At 42.8% G+C, this 16,000-nt stretch overlaps 2 protein-coding genes across 2 annotated transcripts in view; both read left to right on the top strand.

Annotated features, from left to right (window-relative positions):
- The first annotated feature begins 207 nt into the window (after positions 1–207).
- si:dkey-43p13.5 (paired mesoderm homeobox protein 2A) lies at positions 208–4,303 on the top strand. Its single transcript, XM_063217439.1, has 3 exons — positions 208–457; positions 2,114–2,271; positions 3,743–4,303. The coding sequence occupies exons 1-3, from the start codon at positions 208–210 to the stop codon at positions 4,301–4,303; spliced, it is 969 nt and encodes a 322-aa protein (XP_063073509.1).
- Positions 4,304–12,208: 7,905 nt separating this feature from the next.
- micall2a (mical-like 2a) overlaps positions 12,209–16,000 on the top strand; it is a 28,259-nt gene continuing 24,467 nt past the window's right edge. Inside the window, exons 1-2 of the mRNA XM_063217451.1 lie at positions 12,209–12,572; positions 13,179–13,227. Coding sequence (XP_063073521.1) covers positions 12,430–12,572; positions 13,179–13,227 — 192 coding nt within the window. The 5' untranslated portion in view covers positions 12,209–12,429. The remainder of the gene's footprint in view (positions 12,573–13,178; positions 13,228–16,000) is intronic.

Genomic DNA, 16,000 nt, shown 5'->3' on the forward strand with positions numbered 1-16,000 from the left:
TACACTGTTTTTGCTGTGAAGATTGTGTGTGTTTGTGAAGATTTTTTTTTGCAGAACACAGAACTTCATTCTTTTGCCAGATGAACCTGAACTTCAAGACAAGTCAAAAAAAAGTCACTTAGACCAACTTCTGTGTGTCTATAACGTACATTTCTGAAGCTGATAAGTATTGAAATCACCAAACTCATTGGACTGGACTGCTCGGACATGTTTGGGCCGGCGCAACTGATGACGGCTCTCAGCCCCCCGCTCCTGCACTCGTCTGCGGCCGCGGCGGCCCACCTCTTCCCCCATGCTGCTTTCCACACTCGTCTGGGGCCCCATGCTCCCATCCTGCTGCCAGGGCCCCTCTTCGGCTACGAGCTCCTGAGGAGTTACCTGCAGCCCGAACCCTGCAAGCAGGCCCTGCTCCTGGCCTCCCACGCAGTGGGCCTGGGACACCTCTCGGAGAATGTGGGTGAGTATGAATTGGTGTGTGTGTGTCTGTGTGTGTCTGTGTCTGTGTGTGTGTGTGTGTGTGTGTCTCTGTGTCTGTGTGTGTCTGTGTGTGTGTGTGTCTGTGTGTGTGTGTGTGTGTGTGTGTGTGTGTGTGTGTGTGTGTCTGTGTCTGTGTGTGTGTGTGTGTGTGTGTGTGTGTGTGTGTGTGTGTGTGTGTGTGTGTGTGTGTGTGTGTGTGTGTGTGTGTGTGTGTGTGTGGTGTTGTTGTTAATGATGTTCATAATGCCCTTAATATTGTTAATGTTCTCTGAAAGCTGATGATACTGATGCAAACGCAGGAAACCCAAATTAAAAAAGGAAACTTGAATAAAAATTCAGTATACCATACTAAACAGAGGATGCCTACCCTAGACTTTGATCATTGCTATCCATAAGACCTGAAAGGGAAATTGCTTGGGGTCAGTTGACTGCTACACTGTTTGAGTCTTGCCAGAAATGTTGGCATTGCCCATCATTTGTTCTCTGAGATAATTCTCATTGTCTTATCCTCATTGTGTCTTTGCTCAAGCCCTCAAGATGAGGTTTGATGGTTTATTCGGCTTTAGTGTTTGAATTGTACAAATGACTGTAATTAGACGACATTCTGGATTATTTTTCCTCGGAATACAGTTTTGCTGTGAAGCTACATCAGTAGCCTATTACTGCTTTAGGGATGCACGATGTGAAAAATGTTGGCTGATACCGATTTCCGATATTGATATTGTGGTTTTGGCCAATAACCGATATTAACTGATACAGATGTTTTTTGTTTTTTTTAAGAAACAAAAATGAATTTTTGAATGTCCTCCTTTTTTTCCAAAAAAACATTTTTATCCCTTTGATAAAATTAGATAAAAATAGAGACAAACAATGAAAGTTACTGCCAAGTCCAATCTTTTAAAGTGTTAAACATAACACAACCAATAAGATTAAGAACCGTAACATATAAAAAAAACATTGGCTTTAATATCGGCCCAGTTTAACCCATCAGACCGATTTCTGATGTGTTGAGAAATGTCAAATATCGGCCGATACCGATGTTAAGGCTGATACATTGTGCATCCCTAATCTGCTTATCGTAATAAGAAGTGTCATTTACACTACGACAGCATATAAAACAAGAGAGTTTGATGACAGACGGAGCAATTTATAACGTCTGATGGTTGGTAATCGCTCACTCATCGCCTCGTGCCTTTCACTGAACATCTTTTAATGGGAATGTAATGTTTACAAAGGACTGGCTAACAGGTCGTAACTAACAATCAATTATCCCCAACCCCCCCAATGCTAAAGAGAGCTTAATGAACACTGCAGTAATTAGCCAATCTACAGCCATTAGCCCATTGCTGGGCTGTGCTCTGCTCTGCTGTACTGAGCTGGGCTGGGCTGGCCGTTGGCGATGGATGATAGGGGTAATTGTTGACTGTGTGTGTGTATGCGTGTGTGCGTGCGTGTGTATGCGTGCGTGTGTCTGTATGTGTACGTGCATGTGTGTATGCGTGCGTGCATGTGTGTATGCGTGTGTGCGTACATGCATGTGTGTGTGCGTGTATGTGTGTCTGTGTGTGTGTCCATGTGTCCGTGTGTGTGTGTGTGTGTGTGTGATGATGGGGTTCCTTCCTTCCCTGCTCTCCAGATGAGCAGCGGCCAGTGAAGCAGCGGCGGGCGCGTGCCAACTACAGCAGCTGGCAGCTGGAGGAGCTGGAGAAGGCCTTCCAGAGCACACACTACCCCGACGTCTTCATGCGCGAGGCCCTGGCACTGCGGCTCGACCTCATCGAGGCTCGCGTGCAGGTGAGGGGGGAGATGGCGGAGTGCGTGCGTGTGCGTGTGTGTGTGTATGTGCGCATGTGTGTGATGTGTTGAGCGCCGCGGATCGATCTCATCTGAGGCGCGTGCAGGTGAGTGGAGAACGGTGCGTGCGTGCGTGCGTGTGCGTGCGCGTGCGCGTGCACGTGCGTGTGATGTGTGAGCACTGCAGCTAGACCTGATTGAGGCGCGGGTGCAGGAGAGTGGAGACACTGGTGGTGGTGTAGAGCAGTGGTTCCCAACCTATGGGTCGGGACCCAACTTATGGATCGCCAAAGATCCACAGAGGGTCACGAAGCCTTATTGATTTTAAGGGGTTTGATTTAAAATACCATATATAGCCCATGTTGAATAAATGACAAAGCATTTATGTAACTAATATAGGCATAGAAAAACAAAAATGTAAGTGCTACATTAAACATTTATTCTATATTTGATCAAAGATCAATGACTAAAATGAGTTTTCGCAGGAAACAGAGGGTATCATGTGACTCCCTCTTGTGCGGGTGCTTGCGCAGATGGGTCACCAAAGCTTACAATGGTAAAAACATGGGTCACTGAAGAAAAAGGTTGAGAACCACTGGTTCAGAGAGTGTCTTTGGCTTCGCCCACTGCCTTACACACAGTACTCACATACCCAGCATACAACATAACATTAAAAAAACGTGAGATAAAACTGTGCACTGCATGTGTATGGCGTGTGCATGCATGTGCCTGTGTGTGTGTGTGCGTGCATGAGCATGAGTGTGTACTGTATGTGCGCGTGTGCATGCGTGCGTGTGTGCATGTGTGGGGAGAGGGCAGTAACAAATTTCAGAAATGAATTCAGAGTTTATCCACCCCTGAGGAGGTGAGTTTATCCTCCTATTAATAGAAAATGTAAATGTGAAAATGTTATGCATAATCCAGGCCAGGGTGCACGTGTGTTGAGGTACACTGCTGCCCAGGTTTCTAGCAGTAGTGGTCAGAAAACATGTAACGTAAACGGTGTAAAAACATTTTATTCAGATCACGTTTATACACCGTTGAGCTATTTTTTGAACAGCTGTGTTTGCAATTAAAAAAAAAAGACTTGAAATGGTTATCAGGATATTACTGTCGCCGATGCTGGATGTTGCTGGGTGTGACCGCTATTTTTATGTCCAAGATGAATTTCCCTCGAGATGAATTTCTTAAAGAAACTCCCGCACACTGACCATTTCGCTGTTCTGTCTTTAATAAACGACGTGTCGGTACTAGACCTTCATCAGGCAATCTCTAGATTAATTAAAAGAATATGGAATATTGAACCTTCGAGCTACTTTTGAACCCACTATTTTCAATTTAAAAAAAAAAATACTTGAAATAGTTATCGTGATACTAATGTTACCCATGCGGTGGCAGCTACTTGCATGTCTCGGAGGAATACAAAGAATATTGAATCATGTCACCACGTCTTCACTCATTCCGTCTGCAGGTGTGGTTCCAGAATCGGCGGGCGAAGATGCGGCGTCAGATGAAGCTACAGGGCCACCACACGGGAGACCCCTGCTGCGGCGGAGGCAGGAGAGACGGCAGTGTGGCCGACGCGGAGAGAGACAAGCCGGAGCGACCCAGCTGGGCAGAGGCAGAGGCAGATGCAGAGGCCGAGGCAGATTCTCCAGCAGACGCTCTAGCAGCAGCCGCAGCAGACACGGCCCCATGGCACGGGGCCCAGAGGAAGCTGGACAGGGGTGTTGTAGGAAACTGCTCATGGCCCACTTCCCCACTCTCAGCGGCCATGTTGGCTACAGCTGTGAACGGCACAGGAAGCCAGAGGGGTCAGGAGCAGGAGCAGGAGCCAGCGGGGCCACGGGGGCCACAGCAGCAGCAGGGGGGGCTCAGTCCAGATGAGGTGCGCTCCTGCAGCATTGCCAAGCTGAGAGCTAAGGCCAGGGACTACGAGGCGGAGATCCACAGCAGTGTGGCCAAGGCTGGGTGGCAGATGCTGCTGCAAGCCCAGGCAGCAAGTGTGGATGTGGGGACCGACTGTGACTGAGGTGCTGGCGGGCAGGGCCATAACCAGACATTTTCAAATTCCGGGGTCAAATACTGCGTGCTGTACTGCATACTGTACAGTTTGAATGCTTCAAACTCTTCAGTCAAACTCTTTATTTGTTTTCATTTATCACTGCCTTAAGGAGTGGGGGTGGCGTATACAGACTGAATTTATCATTGTTGATTATACAGCGATTTTCATAATAGATACATTTTACATTCATGAAAAAATTACAGAGGACATGACCTCTGTGTCCTCTGGGTCATTACGGCCATTGTGCTGGGTGCTGGGTGCTGGGTGTCTGTGGTTGTGGGTGTGGGTGTGGGTGTGGGTGTGGATGTGGATGTGGGGGGAGAGAGTGACTGAGGTGGTGTTGCAATTTGCCCCTTACATATTCCGAATGGTCTTCTCTAGCTGTGACTATGAAACATGACTGAAAGTTCACTCAGAGGCTTGCATTTGAACAACTTTTATTTATTCTTATTGCTGAGTGGTTTGATTTGGGGTGGGGTGGGGGGGTGAGACTGTTCTATTTTGTTTTTGGTGTGCAAATAATTTCATAGATATTATCAAACAAATTTCATTACCTTCCTCATTTGTGCATTAAACCAGACTATTATTCTTTGCCTGTTTTTAAATTTGGTTTGATGAAACCGAATATGAAATTGGGTCTTTTTTAGTGTGCTGTACTCATTAATTGGTTTTGCTTATCACTGACTGCTTGCTTTTAAAAGATCCAAGGCACAAAAGTTGGATATGGAAGTAATTATATAACAGTATGCTACACACGCATCTCTGCTGGTTAGCTATACATTTTCACTGATTATTTCATTTCTTTAATTTCTTTTATTCTCCTTTCATATTAGAACACTCCCCCTCCTCTCCACCCACGTGTGCAGACACACACTCCCTCGCTCACGACACAAACACTTCACATCTTCTTTCACTTATGGTACGGTACGCAGTATTATGTATTTCATAGTTTTAAACACAGTTCTGTTGTTTGTATGTACATACAAAACTAAAATCACAATCCTTATCGAACATGTAATTATGTTGCTTGCTTTATACAAGTTTTTATTTTCATTTGTTTTGCTGCAACTTGTTTTAACTTTTTTGTATAGACAAAATATCACATTTGCCCAGCAACAGGGTGTACAGAAATGTTGCAGTATGGTGGTAAGGTAACCTTTTAGAGCACCTACGGTACCTTTTGGCTCTTCCTGTGGGCTTCCATGGGGTCAGTGTTGTCATGTGGAGGGGAAGCAGAGCCGCTAACAGCTTTGTCTAGGCCCGGGACAAAGACATCTGAAAGGGGCCCCAAACCCAATCAATACAATGTACGGAGGATCCAATTCTGGGCCCCTTCTCTCCCTGGGCCTGGGACACGTGACCCCTTTGCACCCCCACCCCCCCACCCCTCTGTCAGCTTGGCTGGAGGGAGGGAGTAAAGAAGGAAACGCTCTCAGTGATCTCATGGATGGCTGTGTCATGGCCCGGCTATCCTGTTACCCCTGCTGCAGACACGGACAGGATGCCTGCATGCTGCCACAGGCCCTGACATAGTGACACACACACACACACACACACACACACACACACACACACACACACACACACACACACACACACACACACCAGTGCTTGACACTAACTTTTTCGCTTACCAGCCATTTTGGCTAGTAGTTTTCCTGACTCACTAGCCATTGGGCCTTTTCACTAGCCATAATTTTCTTAACCATCATAGCAGCTTTAAAGAATTATATAATAGGCTGTAATAATGTAATGTAGGCTAATATAATATAATATAATATAATATAATATAATATAATATAATATAATATAATATAATATAAAATAATATAGGGCTTAATAATTAGCCTATAATTGTTAGGCCTATTAACTGGTCCATGCATGCATGCTATGGAAAGAACAGATTTACTGATCTGAGGAATTGGCCGGCATAGGCTATATTGACCATGCAGAAACACCAAGCACAGTGTTGTGGAAGGGCACAAATGTAAGCTACACGGGAGCAAAATATTTTCGCCTTTGATCTGAAAGGCACTTTCTTCATATCATATAGGCCATCTATCTGTGGAGGTTGCCGTCCAAATTGATAGCAAAGTAGATAGCAAAAGTCATTGCCAAGTCATTGCCAAGTTCATGGATGTGGAATAACACCTCTTCTGGAATATTTTCTTATAGTATCCACTAAAAAGCGCACACAGACGCGGTAACAAGGCCTACAGAAGGGGCTACGATTTCCTTTCATTTCGTTTAATATTGAGTTGTTTAAATAAACGGACGCAAGGCGAAACGGGCAAGGGACGTGCTTTAGTGCAGTCTGGAAGGCTACAGTAGGCTACTGCTCGTTGTTTAAGCCCGGTTTGACAGTCGGGAACAACAGCACAAGAAACATGGAGGAGTATTAAGGTATGTATGAAGACATACAGGCAAGTCAGAAAAATTAAACCGAACATTATTAATACCGCTTGTGTCCTTGTCTTATCACTGCGCTTTAGTCTCGAGACTTTCACAAGACAGGCTGACGTGTTTTCCTCTCGCCTTGGTCATTTTAATATCCACTACTACTAAGTATTGAACTAATGAGAGATCGCAAAACACGTCAGTTGAGATAAACTTCGCTAGCCTACTTTATTTTCACGACAAGGTTTTCAGTGACATTTCCAAACACGCTGATATGCCGGTAGCCCGTTGCCACTTCTCTTCGCAAGACTAGTCGCTCCACAGACCTGTACAGGTCTGCGAGTCGCTCTATCAGATTCTTGGCATGCGTGACACACAGGTGACACGTGACACAGGTGCTTCATGGGTATTGTAGGCTCGCAAAATCGCATTGTATTGCTTTTGTAGCAAAGACGGTCCGAGGAAAAAAACTACAAAATGCGTGCCTCATCATTCAGAATAGTAACGGACCCGCCAGAATGGCTAGTGAACCTTCGGTATCTACTAGCCAACGCCGATATTCACCCGCATTTGGCTACCTGGCGTGTGTTAGTGTTAAGCCCTGACACACACACACACACACACACACACACACACACACACACACACACACACACACACATACACACATACACACACATACACACACACACACAATGGCCACGGATGAGAAACGAATGACTGGACTCACTGACAGAGCCACTCAGCAGACGATGACATTGGCAAACACTGTCTGCACCGCCCTTTGAAGATAGTCCGGTGTAAAGTGATTTAGTATTTTCATATGTATTTTTTTCATTTCTCTCTTTGGTTTTTCAATGTTTGTTTTGCAGCAGCTGTGAGTGTTCATGGAGACAGCCTTGTAAAAAAATGTCACCCGGTGGCCTATTTGTGGAGAGTGTTGCTCTCTCTGAAAGGAAATGGTGAAAATGTTTTCTCGAGCACTGTGTCACCCATGAGAATTTATTTTAGCGTTTCATGACAACAGAGTCGTCTCTAACAACACTGACATATCAGGCATTCTTCTCGTTGGCCTTTCAGAAACCGTACTTCCTCTAGGTGCGGATATTTTTAAATACAGATTTTTTTTATTAGTCTGTTTATGTCTAAACATGGCGTGTTGATCAAAAAATAAAAACTCTATGGCCTATTGTGACAGGTGTGTTTTAGCCCCCTAAATGAGATATTTTTTTTAAGTTTTGAAATATTCTATTCTAAAACTCTGTTTACATGTAAATGAGAAGCCAAAGCCCAAGTATTTTCAAAAAGATACATATACTAAATAAATATCCTATACATGTAAACAGCTTCTTAGACTGAAGTGTTGACGCACGTTGTGTGTTTCTACCGTTTGTCTCACTATGCAGTGCACCTGGCAGAGATGGAGTGTACTAAATGTACTATGTATTCAGCATGCCGGTTTGAGGGACTCTTGACAGAAAACATACATATCAGTATGTCCTAAAAGATCAAACAAATACAGTATCACCTCGGGTCCAACTCATAATTTCTAGACACTGATTTCTCTGGAAATTTTAAGAAGAAAATGACATCTACATTTTTAAGCATAGTATAACCCACTGTATTTCCTGGTGTTGGCCTGCTGATAATTAGGCTAATTGATGATCTTATCCAGAAAATCTTGAGTGGATTTGGCATGCTACATGGGGCATCCGCAGCACATGACCCACAGAGGAGGTGAAAGCACTGTGAGAGGCCTGTGTGTCCAGTGAGAGAGTGCCCTCCACTGGCTGTGACTAGAGAGGTAGTGAGGTTTGTTCCTTTACTCATAGACGACCTTAAAGGGACACTGTGCAGGAAATGGTCAAAAAAGGTACTGCAACTATGCTGCTCATTGAAATTGGGCTGCCTATTGCCAAATTTGATCTTTACATGAAAGTTTACTAAGTGATAAACAAAGTTGTTGTGTTCCTCTCAATTCAGGTAACTGATAAGCATGTGAAATGGCCATGAGATGCTAGCGATACCCACATGCTTCATCAAAGAACATCCAACACATAGGGTGAACTAAGGTAATTTGGGACATCAGCCAAAGTGGGACAAATAAGGTTTTGGGTTGTTTTCTTTCTAAATATTAGCAGCCAATCACAAAATGGGATGTAATATTGTTACTGCAACTGTCATGTATAAGGAACAATAATTTTATTTGGTGTTAAGTATCATAAAAGAAATGAGCAAAGGTTTGAAGTGACAGTGGATCCAACACTTGTCAGTTTAGCTAGCTGACATGTCGATTATGCTATCAGATCATAAGGATATTATGGCTGAATTAGTGATTATATGGTACAAAATATGATTGAAATATTATGTTGTTTTACTAAAGGTTTAACTCAATATCAAAACATTTACACATTTGTCTTTACTTTATTAAGGAGACATACTTTTAGTAAGTAGTGGAGTGAGCTAATTTGGGACAATATTTTAAGCTAAAATGGGACAGTTTTCTCATAGCAACAGAATGGGCTTCTGTTAGCTGTTAGCATAACATATTAGCACGCCATAGGCCTGTATTGTAATATGCATCCCACATGCTAATGGCCATGGCCACAGTCACACATGCCATACTCCTTCAATATTCTCTTGAAATAGAAATGTTTCAGAGATGTTATATCACTTTTTAAATAGTTAAGATCCTAGTCTACTGTTAACAAGAGAAAAACGATATTATTCTTCAGTTTGTGCAAAAATAATGATAATCAAACAGACTGTCCCATTTTACATTAAAGGGTGTCCCAAATTGCCATAGCATTTTCTCACAACGAAGTTGGTGTCTCACTGTCTTTAAATGTTAATATATTATAAAATATCATACTTCAAAAACTAATTCCTACATGGAAATGTACCCAAGACCCATATGAAGACATACAATTACTAAATGTTGGTGTATTTTAAACTTAAAGTGGGGTTTTTTTGCGATCTACCAAAAGTGTCCCAATTTACCATAGTTCACCCTAATTAACAAGCAGACCATTTACAGTAAATAACTTTAATCTCAGCAGTGTCATTGACATTACCATTGAATATTTGACTGAAAAACTGCAGTAGAACAGCAATCGACAAAATGAACACAATGGACGTATGGGCCTACTGATATAGCCTACTGTACAGTCCAAAAGGAAAGGGGAAACATACCCTCCTCTGAACCCTGTCTAAAAGGTACCCTGTGCAATTTGCTTTACATAGGCCAAGGGCAGGCCTGGACTGGTAATCTGGCATACAGGGCATTTCACGGTAAGCAAAGTAGGCAAATAGTCCCCAGGGGGCGATGCTTTTTTTTTTGTTTTTTGGTATTTTCTTAGATAGGCCTACTGACCCATAATATGGAGGGGATGGCACAAAAGCTCCAGCCTTTTTTATTGTCCAGTCACAGCCAGGCCAGGGGGATGATTACTCAAAATCTATGAGGTCAGTTAAATTAATCTCAATACTTTACCGATTAGTCTTTTCAATCCAGTTTTGAACAGTTCAGTTGCTTGGCTTTATGGCGTGTCCCCACAGCACTGCTCAAAGGACCTATAGTTCTTTTTTGCCCACAGTAAGTGGATCAACAGGCATAATGAAGCCATTCATTGTTCACTTTAAACACGTTACCCTACTTTTGCCAGTCCATTCAGCAAACGAGAAAGAGGTAAGGGCCTTATTAGCGCCTTTTGTCAACATAATTAAATTGCTCATTATAGGTTCAACACCGCCCCTTGTCAACCATTCATTCGCCGGAAATAATGTCCTATATTTCTCCATACTATGTGGTTATGAAAGGTGATGATTTAAAGGATAAGTGCCCTATTTTTAATATTACGCCCATTTTTTGGGGGTTGTCTGCAATGTTTTAGAGTCCCCCTCACCGTTTTTTTGAATGATTGCTGCTGTCTCAGTTTTTTTTTTTTTCTAATATAGATTTTGTCTCAATTTGCTTTACAATGGCCATCGATGGCCATGTCCAAATATGTTCTTAAAGCTTAAACATTTGTATTCAAAAGTAGTCTATCCATCTCACTAAGTAGGGTAGAATGCCCTAATGTGGGACAATTTTTGTCACTTCAACTTTGGTGGTTTATTAAAATTTAATGACAACATTTCAATACAAACAAATTACACCATTTTCATCCTCTAGTTGTGCTCTAATCAAATAAAACCTTTAAAAACATGTTAAGTGTTTCTAATTTGAATAATTTGGATATTAATGTAAGTTGGTCAAAAACCATGGTTATCCCTAAAGTGGGACAATCGGTTTCCTAATGTGGGACAGTGTATATTAAAAGGTCTCTAAAAGATGTTTGTGTAAAATATTAATTCAAAATGAGATCTGCCACTCTTTAAGACATATCAGCTACACATTTAGAGCATGTTTTATGAATTAATGTTACTTTCTTTTATTGGTTAATATGACTGAGACTGTTTGAACCCATTGCACACAATTGGTCACTTCAACATGGCAGCTCTATTTGAGGAAAGAACTTCCGGTTTTTGGACCCAAATGTTGTGTTGATAGCTGTGCTCCAGTAGATTTGGCCAGAAAGACTGAAATACACCTTTGATATAGATGTAAATATCCATTTTCTTATGTGGACATGGTGTTTGACTTCATAGTAATTGTTTGACTTATTAAATTACTACTTTTACAACTGTCCCACATTAGGAAAATCTTGTGTCCCACTTTAGGACGCACCTATCCTAAAGTGGGACACTAATAATATGGTTAAAAAATAAAATATGACATTATTTTATATACACCACACATTATTTTCTGATGAACATATACCTACCCAACATATTTATCAAAAAATTGACAATGTTGTTTTGATTGGAATTGATTTATACCCTAAAGACAAATTTGGCCAAATGCTATGTAATTTGCCATTTGACGGACTTCACCCAGGGTCCTTCTTCTTAATTGTAACCCCTCCCTGGAGTATTACTATACATTTACTAAATCATGATATTATGATAACAGGATGATAGGGCTTTTATTTGGTTATAGTTTTGTAAACATTTACCAACTTGGGGCAAAGCTACACCCCTTAAACCTTAAGGTGTCCCACATTAGGCATCGTCCCACATTAGGGCATTCTACCCTGGTTAGGGTGTCCCTAACAAGTGTTAAAGTTAAATATGGCTTTTGTTCTTATTTGTTATTGTGTGAATTAAATTAAAGGGGGGGGGGGGGGGGGTCTAAAACACTGCAGACAACTCAGAAAAGGGGCTTGATGTGTACTTGTCCTTTAATGTATTAATCCTTTTCAGTTTAAGATGTGCATGTATTGTTTTCAACAAATGTCATAATTAAAGGCGCAAAAATGCTGTCACTTCTTGCATCGCCTCTCGTTTACTTCACAGGTGGCCTAACCGCTGTTGCGTTTAGTAATTAGTGTGCCTGACTAGTTCTACACACTACTGTCCTTTTAATGAGTCACTGCTGTTGCTGTTGGGGAGCTTCCTGGACTTCCCACACTGCTGCTTGTAGTTTGGATGCCTGCTGCTGGAAGTAGGGCACGCACGAGACTGAAGTTGAGCGGCAAATAGGCTGCTGCATCCGCCTTTGTTTGGGGTCCCTCACTAGCTCTACTGCTCCACAACTTCGCTGAGCTGTTCGCTTCGCCTGTGTGCCTGCGTTCTCGTAGCACCTTGGAGAGAGAATGGCTGCCATCAAGGCTCTGCAACAGTGGTGCAAGAATCAGTGTGACGGCTACAAAGATGTGGCGGTTTCCAACATGACAACTTCTTTCAGAGATGGATTAGCGTTCTGCGCGCTGATTCACAAATACAGACCGGATCTCATGTAAGAAGTCTTTCATGAACTTGGATGAGTGTGAATTCGGATGGTAGGCTAATCGTCCAACTTGTGGTGGTCGGTATTTGTGGGATTGTGGGGGAGGGAAAGTTTTAATCTAATCTATCAACAGTTAGACTATCTATTTGTAAGACATGCCGGTTGAGGAATTAGTTTATGTGCAGTTATGTTAAGTTAGGAGTAGCAGCTGATGTGAATGTATCAAGTCGCTTAATTGATAGAATACCGGTATGCTACTTTTTAACACTGACGAGTTAAAATGTTACCACTTGGCGAATTTACTGCAAATCAGTTAATGTCAAGAAAGGATCACGTTTGCATTATTGAAAAACATACTTTATTATAAAAACTGACCTAAAGACTGAAAAGCTTCCACTGTTTTCGCTGTCATGCATTGCAATGACAGTTGATTATTGAAGTTAGTAAGCTAAGGTTTGTTAACGTTAGTATGAAGTGTAAGGATATTAGGCCTAGCCTACTGTTTCCCTGTTTATAGGCCTAAAGGATATCCCCTGTGTGTTGTCACTGAAAACCTTGCAGGTGTGTGTAAGTTTACTTAGAAAAATGACTCATGTTCTCTGTATTGTTTTCCAGAAATTATGACTCCCTCAAGAAAGATGACATTTATGAGAACAACAAACTGGTAAGATTTTTTTTCTTTTAAAAAGGCATCCTTCCTGACCCGTCAATGCATTTATTCATAACCTCTGTTCCACCATCATTTGTAATAATACACATTTGACTTTATCTTCATGTGCTTATTGCATTTGAGTAGACTCATTTGCAAAGGCACCCATCAATGACTTTACAGTGAGTATTCTAAGTAATATCTTATGGAACATCACTTTACAGTCTGTTCGAAACATGTCCCAGTCTTTGTTGAAGCTCAGTTGGCCCAAAGTCAATTCCAGCCAGTTATTTTTTCATGTTGACTCCCGAGTTATCTCTCCAAGGAGGAAATGCTCCAATGGAACTGTTAAGACACAATGTAGACGGCTGACAGCGATAACCCAAGTTCATATGCTGTGTGTGTGAGTCACGTCAGGGTGTTTACAAGCAAGTCTGTTGTTGCATCGAAGGGAAACATTGTTTTTTGAACCACAGGGGAGGCCATTTATAGAAGTTTTATATCAGAGACCACATCTTGGTGGTTGATTCAAATTCTTTTTCCTGTATCTTTCCTATGCCCAGGCATTTCATACTGTACGAGGATATCTATAATCAACACACTCGTGTCACTTGAGGTGCAGTATTTTTTTTTAAGTACTGTATTTGAAGTGTGCAATAATGTCCTTTTATTTAATCTTTAAAAATCTCAAATCTTAAGGCTCATTGAGGTGTCTGTTGACCCTAATGTAGTGAGTGCACTCTAAAACATTTCTCCAAAATGTTACGGCCTTGTTGACCATTTAATTCTACTCGAGGTGTGTTTGTGGGCAGCAATTCAACAGGCTTCAAAGTTTGCGTACAGTAGGTCACCCGTGTGTGTTTGTGTTTGTGTGTGTGTGTGTGTGTGTGTGTCCGTGTGTGTCCCAGTGGCCTATATATTTCTATTATCTTGCTTTGGCTCCCCCCTACTGCACAGAAGTGTGTAAGACCTCTTTATTAGTGAACACCAGAGCAGCAGCAGTCCAGTCGGGACTTGTCCATTATTTAAAACTTTCTTTTATTCCGCACCCTACGACTCCCCTGAACAGTCTAGCTATCTAAAAAAAGAACTGGCCGACTGAATCATCTACTTTCTTTAGATGTCTGCTGAGTTAGAACTGCCGCAGTAGTAGTGATGGAAGTACTTCAACCTCACTGAGGTCCGATAGCAGTGCTACTACCCACCATCGCATGAATAATACATGAAGTTTACTGTCATACGAGGGCGACACCTGATCCGTGCCATCTAGATTCATTTACAGCTGCACTACATTACCTGGGCAAAGATATGGGCCTTAGTGGGGGTGGGGTGTGTATATACCACTTGCAATGTCCTTCTGTGGTCTAGGGTCTGTGTGTGTTCATCGCCATGCACGCAAGCTGCTCCCTGGTCTGTGTTTTGCTAATAAATGTCGCAATGCCTGGGTATTCCCCTTCTGTGTCTTCAACGTGCTAAGCTTCCTGTTTGTTTTCATGTTTTATGAAGTTCATGGTCACTACTGCACCTTGTGATGCTTGGACAGTGACCCCCCCATCATACATACGCACACACGCACTTCCCTTTCCCCCCCCCCACACACACACGCCTCTCTGTCCATCCATCTCTGCCCGGCGTCGCTAATCGAGCACCCAATACGTTAGAGATGGCCCCTTGCTCCTTCCTGTCCTGCTCGTCCTGTCCGCAGCTGCCTGCGACGCAGGAGTTGCCTTTCCTTTCCTGTGCGCACGAGCAGTAAAATTTAATGAGCCTGTCCACGCTGGGCCTGAAACAATGCTCTGCTCTCCTACACCTCCTCTCTTCCCCTACTCCTCCTCCTCCTCCTCCTACTCCTACTCACCGGTCCATCCCCCCTTCTTTTTTCCCAGGCCCGTGAGTGCACAGGAAGTGTGCTATTCATTATTCACTCGCTCGCTCGCTCCCTCGCTCGCTCCCTCACTCCCTCCTTCCCTTCCTCCCCAGACTCTGCTCTGCGTGGGGGCCAGAAAGATTGCTGCACTCGACAACTAGACTTTTTTTCTTGTCTATTTTAAGAAACCTTTTTTTTCCTCCGTTTTCTTTTCTTTTTTCCTCCTTTTTTCGTTATGTCTGGCCCTGTGTTTACAGTTAATTGGGCAACTCTACGCTCTTACAGGGCCGTTGAGTATTACCAAGATGCCGCAACGGCACTTGTAAAACAATCAAACGTGTCCCCGCTGTGGAGGCATATTTAAAGCCGTGTTTAAATTAAAGGTCACCAGTGTTTCCGTGCAGGCTGTCATTGGCACTCTGTGTGTGTTTTTTCTGGGTGCAAGTTTTTTTCGTAGCCTGGCAACATCTTTACCTCATGTTTATGCAGATCTTTGTGTGTGTGTGTGTGTGTGTGTGTGTGTGGGGGGGGGGGGTAGTCTGGTTGGACAGTCTTTTGGGGATGCTGATAAATATTTTAAACTGATCTCATGTTTTTAAGGTTCCCTGTGTGGGCGGCCATGTTGGCTAACATGATATTTAATCTCTGCTCTCTCCTGTAATTCGGCAGCGTAATTGTTGTGTGCTTTGAGATCACAGTGTACACTTGCATGCGCATGATATGCTGCAAATGCTGAGTATAATCCCTGTTTATCCTAGGTACTGTATCTGAACCTGTGTTTTCATGATTTCACATATTGTGGGCACTCAAGGGCAGTCAGCAACATCATTGACAATGGAGCAGTAGCATATACAAGCTACTAATGGGGCTTACTGTACATTAGCCTGATGCTAATCTATCCTGCTCACTTCCTTTCCCTCC

Source organism: Engraulis encrasicolus, chromosome 2, assembly GCF_034702125.1.
Source record: "Engraulis encrasicolus isolate BLACKSEA-1 chromosome 2, IST_EnEncr_1.0, whole genome shotgun sequence".
Taxonomy (NCBI): domain Eukaryota; kingdom Metazoa; phylum Chordata; class Actinopteri; order Clupeiformes; family Engraulidae; genus Engraulis; species Engraulis encrasicolus.